Genomic DNA, 15414 nt, shown 5'->3' on the forward strand with positions numbered 1-15414 from the left:
CCTCATAACTGCTAAATTATTAGTCTAAAGAATATAAAAGTATACATTTTAGAATGGAAATGACTTGATGAATTCATCTGTGAGGTCGATTTGGGCCAAAATGCTCATTTTGGAGAAAATCCCAAAAACAGGTTTTTGGCCCAAATTTTTCACATAGCGTAACAAAAAAAAAATTATTTGGCCAAAAAATTTTTAAAATTATTTTTAAAAACTAGATAAAAATATCTAGGACCCGTATTTTTATTTTTTTGAATTTCGACCAACTTTGAGAAATTTGCACCAAAAATGGTCAAAAAATGCAAAATTTTCAAAAAATCATAAAAAGCCTGATTTTCACTTCAAATTTCAAATAATTTTGGTGAAGTTGGTCAAAATTAAAAAAATAAAATAAAAATACGGGTCCCAGACATTTTTATCTAGTTTTTAAAATAATTAAAAAAATTTTTTGGCCAAACAATTTTTTTGGCCAAACAATTTTTTTGTTACGTTGCACGAAAAATTTTGGGCCAAAAAACCTGTTTTTTTGGATTTTCTCCAAAATGAGCATTTTACAAATTGACCTCACAAATGAATTTATCAAGTCATTTCCATTCTAAAAATGTATACTTTTATATTCTTTAGACTAATAATTTAGCAGTTATGAGGTTCGAAAGTTTCCATAATTCCAGGGTTCAGACCAACCTTAAGTATTATGGAACAAATCACACCACGCCAGTGTGTGATTGGTTGTGGTGTTTTTGTTTACAGCAAAAATTTTCTAAACTGATTTGAAAAGATTTCTAATCAGGCGTTGAAAAGGTCTATTGCTACAGAATAAATAGATTTTCAGTAAAGATGTGAAATTGTATGCCATTTTTAATTATGATATTCATGGTTTATGAATTAGGGGAATTAATATGACACAGTTTGCAGCCACTCAAATATCAGTAAAACTATGAAATTAACAAATTTTGTTTCCACCGAAAGACCAAATCCAATGCATTTTGGGACCTATCGATAATTACCCGGTACATAATATAACTTTTGGGTCCAAGAAATTAAATTCAGTCTTAATTCCAAAATAACACCATATATTTGATCCAGGGATTTCGGCATTAGCAATTAATACCCCTTTGGGATATTCCAGTTGAAATCCATACACCCCCTATGGAAGACATGACCATAATCTTCCACACAGGGAGGGTGAATTTCAATGGGGTTACCTGAATGGGTGACTCCATTTGAAACCTACACCCTCTGTGTAGGAGATTAAGGTCATGTATTCCATGGGGTGTATGGATTTCAGTGGAATATCTGTTAGGCCTACCTCTCATTCTTTCATTTTCCTAAGAGTGGCTTGCATCATGATGTCACATATGAGATTACAAGCTATTTGCTATGAAATGTGCAATGTTAAAGAAACTATGGTATGGTCGCTGCATGAAGTCAAAACAAAATATTTTAAACAAGTAGTTTTTATCTCTGGATCCGAATATAGACCACAACAACAGAACATGACTGAAACAAACATGCGAGTATATACCTTTTTAATAAGTCTCTCAAAATCTGTGTCTGTAAATTTTTCCATCGTTGCTGGGTCTACATGGCCTACCATGTTTTCTAGCGCCTTAGGGTCCATACGCTTAGCACCTGTGAGCATGAGATGAGATGAAAACAATGAGATTATACCCAAAGAGTACCAACTCTGAATTGCCCTTTGTGTAATGCTATGGTAAAGCTACATGTACCATATTGGTTTGTCACGATGGAGGCTAAATAGTGTATCCCTGGTATTTATTGACAAAAGCCTGATATTGAACTGTAATTTGTGTGCATCCTTATCAAACCCATGCACTTGTCGGCTTCTACATGTGTCTCATTTTACATAAAGCTTGGAATAAACCCCAGATTCATCTCAAGTGGAGGTCACTTCAAATCATCCCCAAGTCACATAGTTTGGGAATGTTCTCTGTATTCCAAACCATGTGACTTGGGGATGATTTGATTGACCTCCACTTGAGATGAGTCTGGTGTTATGAGCAGCACACAAACAGTACTCTTTGGAACCTCATTGGGAGGTGCACTATTTGCCCTCCGTGAGCGACACACAAACATGGCAGAGTTGGTAGTCTTTGGGCCTATTCTCTTTGAATGAAAAGCAATTCATGGCATTGATGTGAATAACAGCGGATTGTAATAGTATGAAATTGTGCTATTCCGGCTGAAATCCATACACCCCCTATACAAGACATGACCTTCATCTTCCACACAGAGAGTATGAATTTCAAATGGGCTTACCTGGATGGGTGACTCCATTTGAAATTTACACCCCATGTGTGGGAGATTAAGGTTATGTCTTCCATCTAGGGGTGTGTGGATTTAAAGCCTATTACAAGAGGATATTAACAAGCAAGTTCTTCTAAAAGGAGTTGATATACTCTCTACCATCTAATATGAATTTCATAACCATGTGTGGCCTAAACAAACAACAAATTGGTCATGTTGTTACAAAAACAAAACAAAATCAAACAATTGCAGAACGGCTAGAATTCATAATGAATGAGTGATACCTGTAGCAAGAAACAGATGGAAATAATTCCATGCTATTTTACATGAGCCATAGTAAAAGCATAGGGAAACCCCCAAAGATTGATGATGTCTTTTCAACAAAACTAGTTTGGTTTCATAGTTGACCCCCACCCTTCCCATCTGTGCCGAAACCGGTTGGGTGAAAATAGCATTGATGTTATGTAAATGTAAACAATGTTTTTTAACCACCTAGTTTTATTTATAAGTCATCATTCATGATTGATCTTTTGGGTTGTTCCCTTAGAGACTATAAGTAATAAATGAAGGTTTAAACAAGAAATCAAGAATCATAAAGAGATAGTATTTAATTGGTTGATACTCAGATGATTACTAATTAATAACCAATCACATGCATTGTAAGATACATGTAGAAACCAGTTTTATTTAAAGAGTCCATTGATCTTTTGGGTTATTCCCTTACATAAGTATTAAATGAAGATTAAAACAAGAAATCAGGAATCATAAGATATATTATTTGATTGGTTGATACTCAGATGATTACAAATAATAACCAATCAGAGGCACTGCAAGAAAGGCAATAGTGCCTATGGGGTTAAAAGAGATATTATTTGATTGGCTGACACTCAAATGATAGCCAATCAGAGGCACTGTAAGAGAGAAACTAGTTTTATTTATTGGATGCCATATAGACCTTTTGAGTTGTTCCCTTGCAGACTATAAGTAATGAAGATTAAAACAAGATCAGGAATCATAAGAGATACTATTTGATTGGTTGATACTCAAGATTTTAGCAATTAATAACCAATCATAGGCACTGTAAGAAAGGTAATAGTGCCCATGGCATTAAAAGAGAGTAATTACCTAGAATAAAAATGCATACCTTTGAGAGTTGCAATTTTCAATAAAAGCACACATTTGACAGTTGTACACACGCACAACACCCACTTTGTGGGTAGAACCTCCTTTTGAGATGACCATGCAAAGGGCCAATAGACTGGCTAAACATGGGTCGACAGTCCAGAAATAAACATATTTTGCAAGTACTGGATGTGCTCTGTTCATTGAGGTACTTTTTGTCACTATCGACCCATAATGCACTAGAGAGCAAACCAGGTCAGAAAATTTAAACATAATAGGAGAAATGCATTATGGGAATTGTAAGATATCTTTTCTGCAGTACTCCCTGCTTAACAAGAAGGACAAGAACCAAATTGAAGAAAGATGATAATTTTCTAGTTATATTTTGCCTCTATATTTAACCCTCTGAGCACTACCTGCTGATCTAACATTGCCTCTGATTGGTGAAACATGATATCTTCACTTTAATAACCAATCAGAATGGAGCTTTGCAAATAATTCACCCAAATTTTTTTGCATGGTGAAATCTTTCTAACAATGTTGCTGATTGGTCCAATTGATAATGAAAACTTCTTTTTGACCAATAGGCATGTAGTTCTCAGGGTTAAAGACTTATGTTTACCTCGTGATAAAATGAAATCAACTTGGCAGTGCGATGAAAAACAAATTGATGCATGGGTTGACTTATTTTGTGCAATGAAATAAAGATGTGTACAAAGATATTAGACCATTGCATCATTGTATTATGCTACATGGTAAAGCCACCATTTTGGTTTGTCACCTACTATAGTCAAAAGCCTGACATACATGTAGAACAATTGGTGTCTTTTAGCTCAAAAAGGGATGCACGGGTATAGCACAAAGAGCACAACCCAAAACTTAAACAAGGAATCAAAGTTTACAGACATACACTATTTGCCCTATATGAGCAACAAACAAAAATGGCCGAGTCAGTACTCTTTGGTTCCACCTCATTGGAATAACATTTAAGAGCTCTTCAGAAGGAACGCATGTATTTGCTCTTTTTTCACCTTTATATAGTATCTACATCTATGTGTCCCTTGTCCTGGCTGGTTGTTGGGGCAGATAGTGTACAATATATGAATGCGGAAATTGTCAAATGTCTATATGGCAGCTATTGCCGATAGGGCCTTACACTAACCCCTCAATTTCAAGTGCAAATAGTGTGCAAAATTTCCAGTTGAAATCCATATACACTCCCTATGGAAGACAAGACCTTAATCTTTCACATAGGGAGTGTGAATTTCTGTGTCTTCCATGGGGATGTATGGATTTCAACTGGAATAGCCCAATGTTAGTGGGGGTGTACAGTGTAGAAGGCCTAGGTGTGGTTTGTGTACAGTGTGAAATGAATTAATAATGATACCACAAATTGATAAACAAATGGTGTTTGTGTGTGTGTGATGTGTGCTTGTAAAAGTGATACAAATGTAAAGATTTAGGGTGAGAAAAGAGTCAGATGAGACTCTTAGAGAGATGGTAAGAGAGAGAGATAGAGACAGACAGACAGACAGACAAACAGACAGAGGAAGAGAGACATAGAATAGAGAGTAAGAAAGATTCAAAGGACCAATGAGAGAGACAGATAGACAGACAGACAGGCATATACAGAGGAAGGGACAGTGAGTCAGACAGATTGAGAGGAAGAGAGACAGACAGACCTGCAGACATACAGAGAAAGAGAGAATCACATCTAGAGGGAGGACCAGAGAGAGACAGACACAGACAAACAGCAAGACTCGAGAAGGAGAGACAAAAGAATAGAGACAAATAGAATGTCAAGCACGGAGAGAGAGAGAACTGAGAGAAACAACGGGTGAATTACATTTCTGTGACTAAAATACAAGACAACTTTCTATCAAATGTTCAAAATGTTTAGACAACATTTAAATGCTCTGAACCACATTTACAAATTTTAACTTCTTTGTAAAAATAATCACAACATTAATAAATATACAAGCAAGACCTTTTTTGCCAAAACCATCCCACAATTATTACGATTTAATGCCGATATCCCTTATTACATACATAGAGCCTCCCAGAGTAAAATTACATTATCTGCTTTGATAATTACTAAACAGATCCTGCCTTTTTACCAAGGAGGGGATCCCAGGTGACAGAAAACAACCTTATTCAACAGACGGAAGGAGTTGGGATTTTTTTGTGTATTTTTTTTTTTTTCTGAAAGCGGCATAAATGACCCTAAAAAATCACAGAAAATTGGTAATATATGAAAAAAAAACCTAAACATAAAATTATTTTGAAAATTTGTTCCTAAAAATGTCAAAATCAATCCGCCTCAGCCAACAAACGGCTGTTTTCAATTTTATACAGCTAAAACAAAATCCCAAAATGCAGAATCTGGGTCGGTGGGGCCCATAGAACGTACAGCTTTTATTCTTTATCACCTTACAAACAGATTTTAGGCTTATACAACACACACCATGCAATGTACCTTCTAGCAAGCGTACTGGGTCATAACCCATCCCCATACCAAGACCTATGTCATACATGTCTTAAACGTAGAGTCATGGATGAAGATAGATGGAAGAAGGAAAGATGTGAAAATAAATAGAATAGATGATTGAAATGTAAAAAAATTGAAATGGTTTAGAATTGTGAGTGATGTAATGATATATGTGTGGTATAAAACAGTTGAGGTCTGTTCATACTACACAGCAATTGCTTTGCGGCACGTTGCAGCTTGTCGATATATCAACTACCTATTGCCTTGTTGCATTTTCAATGTAATTAACTTTATTGCGATACCGCAATGCAGTATTTAGCAGTACGATGCAGTGTGGCAATGCACCACACCGCAACACAATTGCGGGGTAGTATGAACGAACCTTTATAATAATAAATGGACCTAATTTATACTTTAAATGTAGAAATTTTCACAGAATATTTATTTTTACATGCAACGCGGCTACCACAAAAATTAAGCATTTGAACAAATTAGTTTATGTAAAGGACTTCTGTAAGAAAACCAAAAATCACAAAATTTAAAACAAGCAAAGTTCTGTTAAAGTGGAAATTTCAACTTATAGTTTGATCAACTCGTAATCGGCGGAATTTACGCTTTTACCACTTCTCGAAAAGAAAACCCACATTTAAAGTGATAGAGTTCACCTGTCTGGTCTACATTTTGCGTGTTAAGGGAAGTAGAAAAAAGTATATGACTTTAATAAATAATTTGTCATACTTGTTGTCACAAGCAAGGGTAGCGCTAGGTCCAAAAGCTCGGGGTCCCAAGGGACCCCGAGCTAACAGAAAATGCAAAAATGGGGGTCCCTAAAGAAATATCGGGGTCCCAACTATTCATAATTGTCTAGCCAATTCAATCTATTTGTGTAATACCATACTATTTTTTTTTTTTGGGGGGCAGGGGTTTATTAAATATTATTGTATTTTTTTTTTTTTTCTTTCATTCTTTTTTTCTTTCTTTCTTTATTTCTTTCTTTTCTTTTTCTTTCTTTTTTTTCTTTCTTTTTTTTTTTTTTTTTTCTTTCTTTTTTTTTTTTTTTTTTTTTTTTTTTTTTTTTTTAGTTTTATGAAACCTGGATATAGAAAACAACATGTGGAATTTTTGTTGCGTCTGACGGGACGCAATAACTCACTGCTTTTGCAATATTCATGCGTGAGATTCGGGTTTTGGTGGGTCCGGGACGCAAAAACGCAGCCTAGCGCGACCCTTGGTCACAAGAGAATTTGCGGAATAAAATATATTGATATTAAACCACGGTGTCACAAGGACCGCCGATTATGAGCTGATCAAACTATAATTTATTTTTGTGCTTTTCCCATTTCAAGCAGCTACAGCCAAAATAAAAATTTCTTTTGTCCAAAATTGAGGTATGCTTGTTTTCAGTGGTCAATGATCTATGCCATTGGACTATTCCAGTTGAAATCCATACACCCCCTATGGATGACATAATCGTAATCTTCTACACAGGGAGTGTGAATTTCAAATGGAGCCACCCATTCAGTGTCGTCTGCTCCAAAATAGGTTATTCCAGTTGAAATCCATACACCTCCTTACGGAAGACATGATCTTTATCTCCCACACAGGGAGTGTGAATTTCAAATGGGGTTACCTGAATGGGTGACTCCATTTAAAACAGAACAAAAGCACCCTGTGCATTGTGCTATTCCAGTTGAAATGCATACACCCCCTATATGGAAGACATGATTTTAATCTTGCACACAGGGGGTGTAGACATCAAATAGAGTCACTTATTCAGGTAACTCAACCTGAAATGCATACTCCCTGTGAGGAAGATTAAGGTCATGTCTTCCATAGAGGGTGTATGGATTTCAACTGGAATAACCCGTTTTGGAGCACATGACACTGAATGCGTGACTCCACTTGATATGCACACTCCCTGTGTGGAAGATTATGGTTATGTCTTCTAGAGCGGGTGTAAGGATTTAAACTGGAATAGCCTATTTTGGAGCAGACGACACTGAATGGGTGGCTCCATTTGAAATTCACACTCCTTGTGTAGAAGATTAAGGACATATTTTTCATAGGGGTGTATGGATTTCAACTGGAATTTTGGAGCAGACGACACTAAATGGGTTGATCCATTTGAAATTCACACTCCCTGTGTAGAAGATTAAGGACATATCTTCCATAGGGGGTGTATGGATTTCAACAGAAATAGCCTATTTTGGAGCAGACGACACTGAATGGGTTGCTCCATTTGAAATTCACACTCCCTGTGTAGAAGATTAAGGACATATCTTACATAGGGGGTGTAAGGATTTCAACTGGAATAGCCCTGCATACCTGCTTTTCCTGCTGCAGCCTCCATTCTCTGCCTTGCTACCGTGCGTAGTCGTTGAACTTCTAACCTTTTCAGCTCATCAAGTTTGCTACGGATGTTGGTGCTTAGGAAACCTAACTCTCTTGCAAAATTTCCTTCCTGATAAACAGTAAAGAAAGACACTCAGTTGATGAACGTATGATCTACACAGTGTACATGTATACTACATGTATACTACATGTCAAAGATTCTAAATGGATACGTTGCATAAAGGTGACCTGCTCTCATAAAATCATTTATATGTATGGGGAGAGCGTGGCGCAATGGTTAGGGTACTTGCCTTTAGTGCATGAGGTCCCGGGTTCGATTCCCGGCGGTGGTGATTTGCTGGGATATTGACTTGGAAAAAAAGTCTGAAATTAATTGGCAACATCTGTAGATTAAATTCAGACTTCCGCTCTCCCCATGGTTCATTTAGAATTGGGTAAATGAATCATGAAAGTACTCCGATCCTTCGGAGGGGACGTTAAGCCGTCGGTCCCGTGTGCAGAGAGTCATATCTGTACATGTATCTCGCAGCCAGTTTCGAAAAGAGTAGGGTGTTAACCCCTGACTGTTCCCAACCCGTCCCCGTGTTCAGATGGACCCCAATGGAAATAAGCTTCAATAGAGGCTTTCTTGGGTTATCCAGGGTCAAAACCCGAACAAATCAAATTTTTAAAAAAATGTAGCGCTGGTCCAATGATCCCCCAGGTATATTCACACTTTTCACAGGGAGAGGCGACATGGGGCCACTGGCTGCCCCCAATATGCCTGCTTTGCATACGCCCCCTCTTTTCTGCCCTTTGTCAGTGGATCTTGGTTACTCCCTGAGTGGAGGCCTCATGCTGATGTTCTTTTCAGTAACTTGGAATTACTTATTGAAAATGCTCTATCTGCATGCTGGCTATAGGCTTCACCATTAAAAGTCTTGAAGATATATTTGCTCAAAATATCAAGCGTTATCTCAAGAACCACTGAAAGCTACTGAACCAATACTAGGCTTCAGTACTTGTACTCATTTTAATGAATTTTGCATGCTGCTTCTAAATATGGTCAAAAATGTACAATTCTGAAATTTATTTAAAGAAAATTTGCAACTTGTCGTATGCAGTCAACACCCGTGTGGAGAGGATTTTGGCCTGCTTTACCCCCCCCCCAAACAACTTCAATAATTCTCACCTTGAGATCTTCTAGACTGAGCTCCTCCATTCGCTTCCTCATATCAGGGTCTTTTTCTAACACTTTGATGACTTGTCTTAAATATCTGTCATATTCTAAACCAGTGTCCTCCTGCAGATGAAAAGGATAAAAATGTGAATATAAAGAGTTCAATCCAGTGTACCCTTCCCAGAATCCTTTTAACATGATATATCACCTTATTTAACCCTAACCGGCTTGAGTACGACAAAATACTACAAACAACTTCACTGCGTGTGCGCGCATCTCACGAGATGTGATGACGCTATCACCGTAAGCGATATATAAACATAACATAAACATAAACAATGCAATTTATAAAGCGCCTTTTACAAAAGTAGGCAAAGTGCTAAAAGAGAAATAGGCACACTTTCATTTGCCCGGCCAGTGTAAGACCTGTGGCTAATGTGTGTCATTGACCTGAACAAATGCATAGGCGGTTAATGTGGGCAAAATTACACATATTTCAAGGGTAATATGAGAGAGGAGATATGGTTGCATGTACCATCTCCCTCAAATCTAATATTGGATGAGGGAATTTATTTGGTGCATAGTGCATTAATATTTACCTCATCAAGGAGTCCTTCATCTTCTATCTCCTCTTTAGGCAGTACTGGGAGACCATTGCATAGAACTAACAGTAGGGAGAATATCCCCTGTGACTGCTAGTACATGTATACAGGCATAGGATTACTTACCTCTTCAAGGAGTCCTTCATCTTCTATCTCCTCCTTAGGCAGTACAGGCAGACCATTGCATAGAACTAACAGTAGGGAGAATATCCCTAATAAATATTGCCACCTGGCCATTCTGAAATGTGCTGTTATCTGGCAGGAGAGCGAGAAAAAGAAAAATGCCTTATTGATTGTACATCATGATTTTCACCAATGCCTCTTTTTTTGGCAAATTTATGTAGTACCGTACTTACAAAAATATGTCCATTACCTCAGGGGTTCAGATTATAAAATATCCTATGTTATACAAAGTGCTTTTAAACCATATTTAGTGTGCATACTTTTGCCTCTATATTTTTATTCACTGTTACTAACGGGTTGCTAAGGACTGATAGTAAATCAGTGGGTATCTATAACAAAAGAATAAACTATTCTATTCAATGTGTCATGCATCAACAACTTGATATTAGTGAAGCTCAAGGCTTCCAAAAATGCACTGCCCATTTGTAGCCCTTTTCTATGGCCAAGGCTGTATAATACATCACTGAACTTAGTCATAAAAAGTGTAGCACAAATTCACTCAATATTATAATCATGATGCCAGCCAAGGTCTTAGGTAGGATTTGAAGGTTTGGGTGTGTAGATTAAAAAACGTGGGTGTGTAAATTAAAGATTTTAGTATAGGACATGCCCATGTGAGCAAAAACTGAGTGTGTATTTTACAAATTTAGGTGTGTATTTATAACAGAACACTCCCTACATGTACATGGCTGGCTGCATAAGCCCTTGATGCCAGCAAACATGTAGACAGTAGTAGAGATGAGATAGACAATAGAAGAATGATGTACTGTAGGCATTGTGACACATACAGACATTCTGCACTTACATACATGTAGGAATGCATGCTAAAATACCCTCTTCAACAACTTTTATGTTGTAAGGATATATACATGTACATTGAGAGTGAACCTGTCACCCCGGGGGCACTTCAATATGAAATGGATATAGGTGTAGGGCTGGCACTTTCGCACTAAGGGGCATTCGGTGAGAGCAAAATGTAAAAAATATGGGGTCATTGGGTGAGAGCATGATTTTTGGCATTCGGTGAGAGCAAAATGCAAAAATTATGGGGTCATTGGGTGAGAACATGACCTTTTTTTTAAAATGGAATCTTTGGGTGAGAGCCGAAACAGCGCCACAAAAACCTCGAAAATCGAATTTCTTGTTCTAAATGGCTTAAAATTTCATTGTTTTTTCAAAATAAGTAACAAATTCAGTGATAAGTGAAAGTTGCTGTTCAAATTGAACTTGTAAGGGTCTTTGGGTGACAGATCAAATGGAAAAATAGGGGGTCTTTGGGTGACAGACCATGTGTTTGTAAAAAAATAAGGGGTCTTTGGGTGACAGCGATGCTGAAAAAGGGGGTCTTAACAGCCCTACATACGCGTCACCTCCAAAGTTGGAGTGCCCCCCCGGGCCTGTCACCAAGGCCATTGACTCAATACTGAGTTTAGCGTCCCATTTTTTTCAGCTCATAATGAGGCAACTATATCATTATTCATTATTCATTATTTTCAAGGTTTCATTATCAGCGGCCTTTTACCAATGCTTATGCACTTTTGTTCATGCTAATTGGGTATCGCCAGTCCCAAGTTAATATCACAAACAGCACACATTATACGTTTATAATATAAGTATCAATTGAATACATGAATACAAAACCCACCCAAGTCCATGGGAAGTGATTTTGAGAGAAAAACGTGTGTATCATTTTAATTCCTTCAGTTATATTTACCTGGTCAATATGGTAAGTTTTACGTGCAAATGAGTGGGTTAAACTGTATTAAGTATGACGATTAGCATTTCAGGGACTTCGTGGGGTTCATTTTAAATTTTGGACTTGGGTGGTTTTTTTTTAAATCATATACAATGACCAAGGGTAGCGCTAGGTCCAAAAGCTCGGGGTCCCAAGGGACCCCGAGCTAACAGAAAAAATGCAAAATGGGGGTCCCTAAAGAAATATCGGGGTCCCAACTATTCATAATTGTCTAGCCAATTCAATCTATTTGTGTAATACCATACTATTTTTTTTTGGGGGGGGCAGGGGTTTATTAAATATTATTGTATTTTTTTGTTTTTTCTTTCATTCTTTTTTCTTTCTTTACTTTCTTTTCTTTTTCTTTCTTTTTTTTTCTTTCTTTTTTTTTTTTTTTTTTTTCTTTCTTTTTTTTTTTTTCTTTTCTTTTTTCTTTCTTTTCTTCTTTTTTTTTTCTTCTTTCTTTCTTTTCTTTTCTTTTTTTTTATTTTTTTTCCTTTTATTTTTTTATTTCAATCAAATTAGTATAATTACCTAATATTTACCGCCCGCCACTGGCTGCCCAATAATACTTTTTATACTGCCCTCTATTTTCCAGGCATGAGAATAATCATCCATGAAAAAACCTGAAGTGTTTGAAAAAAGCCTGAAAAGGTGCGTGGAATTGGGCTAAAAAGGCCAAAAACGGGCTGAAATTGAAAGAAAGTGCGGAAATTTGGACAACAAAAAAGCCTGAATTCAGGCTTAAACCTGAAAATTCTCATGCCTGATTTTCTGTAGTTACCAGTAAACATACAATGGCTGCCAGAGATCTCGCCGTATTTTCGCGATATCACAGCTGTTTCGCTGTCAAAATTTTCACTCATAAAGCAGTATTACTGTGCATAATATTAATTATTGAAGTAAATAAGGCCATAATTTGGTATTTCAGGGTTCAGTTGCTTCAAAATGATGTGCATAATGCAAGTTGAGGAAACTTTTGAGCCTAGTTTTATGAAACCTGGATATAGAAAACAACATGTGGGAATTTTTGTTATGCGTCGACGGGACGCAATAACTCACTGCTTTTGCAATATTCATGCGTGAGATTCGGTTTTGGTGGGTCCGGGACGCAAAAACGCAGCCTAGCGCGACCCTTGACAATGACAACAATGTTTGAATGAGATTACCACTAGTAAGATAATACAAAATAAAGCACACAGGTATGTATAATGTTGATAAGCATTCTGCCATGTAATATAAACCACACACTTTCCTTTATTAAACCCATTTTTTCAAAAGTCACTCTGAAGCAATGAAAGGTGTTACAAGTGGACTTTTATACATACTGGATTTCAATCAATGTGTTACAAGACTCAAATCATGGACTTGGGTGGTTCTTTCATACATGCTATTTTTCACATGCTCAATAGACACAGTGGATGAATTTGAGTTGTTTTTTCATACATATAACACATGCCTATGCCTAGCAACAAATTCCCATGCTTAAATCAATTTGGCCACGGTATGGACTTGGGTGGCTTTTGTATTCATTATACACATGTCACTTGTATGACCCACCCTAGGACCCCCGGGGGATGTGCGTCATGGTTGGGTCATTTACCAACCAATTAGTGACGCAGGGTACGGTCATTTACTCAATATAAAGTCTACAACATACCCCGAGGGTGCGCCAGTGTCAGTCACTTTACCTAGGTGCGTCAATGGTTAGGCGATCAGTGTCAGTCAAAATACCTAAATGCCTAAAATGGTGAGTCAAATTTGCGTCATGAGGACAGTCATAATCCTTAACATGTGCGCCACAATTTTGACCAGGGGCTCAGTCATTGTCGGCAAATGTCAGTCATTGTTTAGACGCACATGTGGGTCATGGTATAGTTAAATCCGACGCACCTATGTAAAGTGACTCACCACTCCCGGGGGGTCATAGGGTGGGTCATACAAGTGACATGTGTATTATATTCAATTGCTTTTTGTTTTTCAAGTTTTAAAAGAAGAAACAATCCTGACAGAAAATGTTGTAACTCCAGTGGTACTGGTAGGTTTGAAATTCTTGTTTTTCTTTATATTTTGACAATTCCTAATTTTTGCCAATTTTTGATTTTATTAACCCACAAGGAAGGGGCTAGATGCATGGTTATCAAACTAATTTCAAGGGTGGTAAATAAATAAGGTATTTATCTAAATGCTCTCAAATAAAATAAAAATAAAATAAAAATAAAATAAAAAATAAAATCAGGATTTTCAGATTTATGAAGTGTTTACTTTTTGAAAACATTTATTTTTTTTCCATTTTTTAATTTTATTTTAGGGAATGTAAGATGATTTTTCTCAAGAGACCAAAGTTTTCTGTTTTCTAAAATGCTAATTCCAGTTAAGCAATTCATTTCATTCCATGCATAAAACACAACACATCCACATCCCTGCAGTGACTGCCCTGCTCTAGGACTGCTCTAGTTGAATATGACCTGTGTGACCCACTATATCTTAACACATAGACTCAACCTCTTTCATCTCCAATCTGAGATGATGGCGCACCCCCTCCCCCGCCCATGTTCTGATGAGTCACGAGCATGTAAAGTGAGAAGATAGCTCAAACTTTCGAAAATATATTTTGGGAATAAATTTAAATTTTCACATATGTACATGATTATTTATTCTTATAATTATTATTAACGAATGACATATCTGTTGTGTTGCAAGCAAGTTCCTAAACTAACGTCAAAAGTTACAAAACATGTTAAATTTCAGCATTAAACCATGATTACTCAGCCTCGCGTTTACGTGCGCATGTGCATCACTGCATAGGACCTTGTGGAAAATAATACGCGCTGGATGGTTGGCAGTACGTTTAATTTGTAAAAGGAATTCTGCAAAAAATTATACCATATGGTAGCCAGTGCAGGAAAGCTTAAGCTTAACCATGCATCCCATGCATTGCAAATTACTTTTTGATGAACGACTCACTAAAAATAAATTTTGAGGCTACGATACACTTAAAATATGGGCAAAGTTTACGATTAGTAGCTACAGAACGATACTCACTGTACAGTTGGCAAGTCTTCACACCTCGTCACAATGTTTGTTGATGCAAAATGTCATGAAAATGAGCAAATCGTGTACATTATCTGGCTGAGCTTACGTGTCACTTGCTATTCGTGTTTGTTGTCACAGGTCACTCGGTCAGTCTTTAATCCGGATCTCTACTTCCGGGTCAAAAATCATCGACCATAGCCAGAAGTAAAGTTGCTTTTAGGTAGTTTTATTGTAATTGGATGATTGATAGAATCAGTTTATATTGGAAATATATTTCTTAAGCTATATTTATTGATAATCAGCTGTTAACAAGGACTGTTTATGTGAAATTATTATAAATTACAACCAAAGAGAGAATCCCTTGAAGAGTTTCTGCGCCCCAGACCCGCCCAAAATTATCAGCATTTATCAAGCTCTCTGATTGGTTTGAAGAAGACAAATTGATATTTGTAATCCAATCAAAAATAGTCTT

At 36.9% G+C, this 15414-nt stretch overlaps 1 protein-coding gene across 2 annotated transcripts in view; it reads right to left on the reverse strand.

The window, feature by feature from the left end:
* The window catches only part of LOC140168448 (nucleobindin-2-like), a 41615-nt gene extending 26401 nt beyond the window's left edge, over positions 1 to 15214 (reverse strand). The window contains exons 1-5 of one of the 2 annotated variants that reach the window (XM_072191845.1): positions 14952 to 15194; positions 10115 to 10243; positions 9399 to 9509; positions 8201 to 8336; positions 1523 to 1629 (exon numbers count right to left, since the gene is read on the reverse strand). In XM_072191845.1, coding sequence (XP_072047946.1) covers positions 1523 to 1629; positions 8201 to 8336; positions 9399 to 9509; positions 10115 to 10225 — 465 coding nt within the window. In that variant the 5' untranslated portion in view covers positions 10226 to 10243; positions 14952 to 15194. Of the gene's footprint in view, positions 1 to 1522; positions 1630 to 8200; positions 8337 to 9398; positions 9510 to 10114; positions 10244 to 14951 lie in introns of both variants that reach the window. The other variant, XM_072191847.1, reaches the window with a different exon arrangement.
* Positions 15215 to 15414: the final 200 nt, after the last annotated feature.

This window comes from Amphiura filiformis, chromosome 13 (genome assembly GCF_039555335.1).
Source record: "Amphiura filiformis chromosome 13, Afil_fr2py, whole genome shotgun sequence".
NCBI lineage: Eukaryota > Metazoa > Echinodermata > Ophiuroidea > Amphilepidida > Amphiuridae > Amphiura > Amphiura filiformis.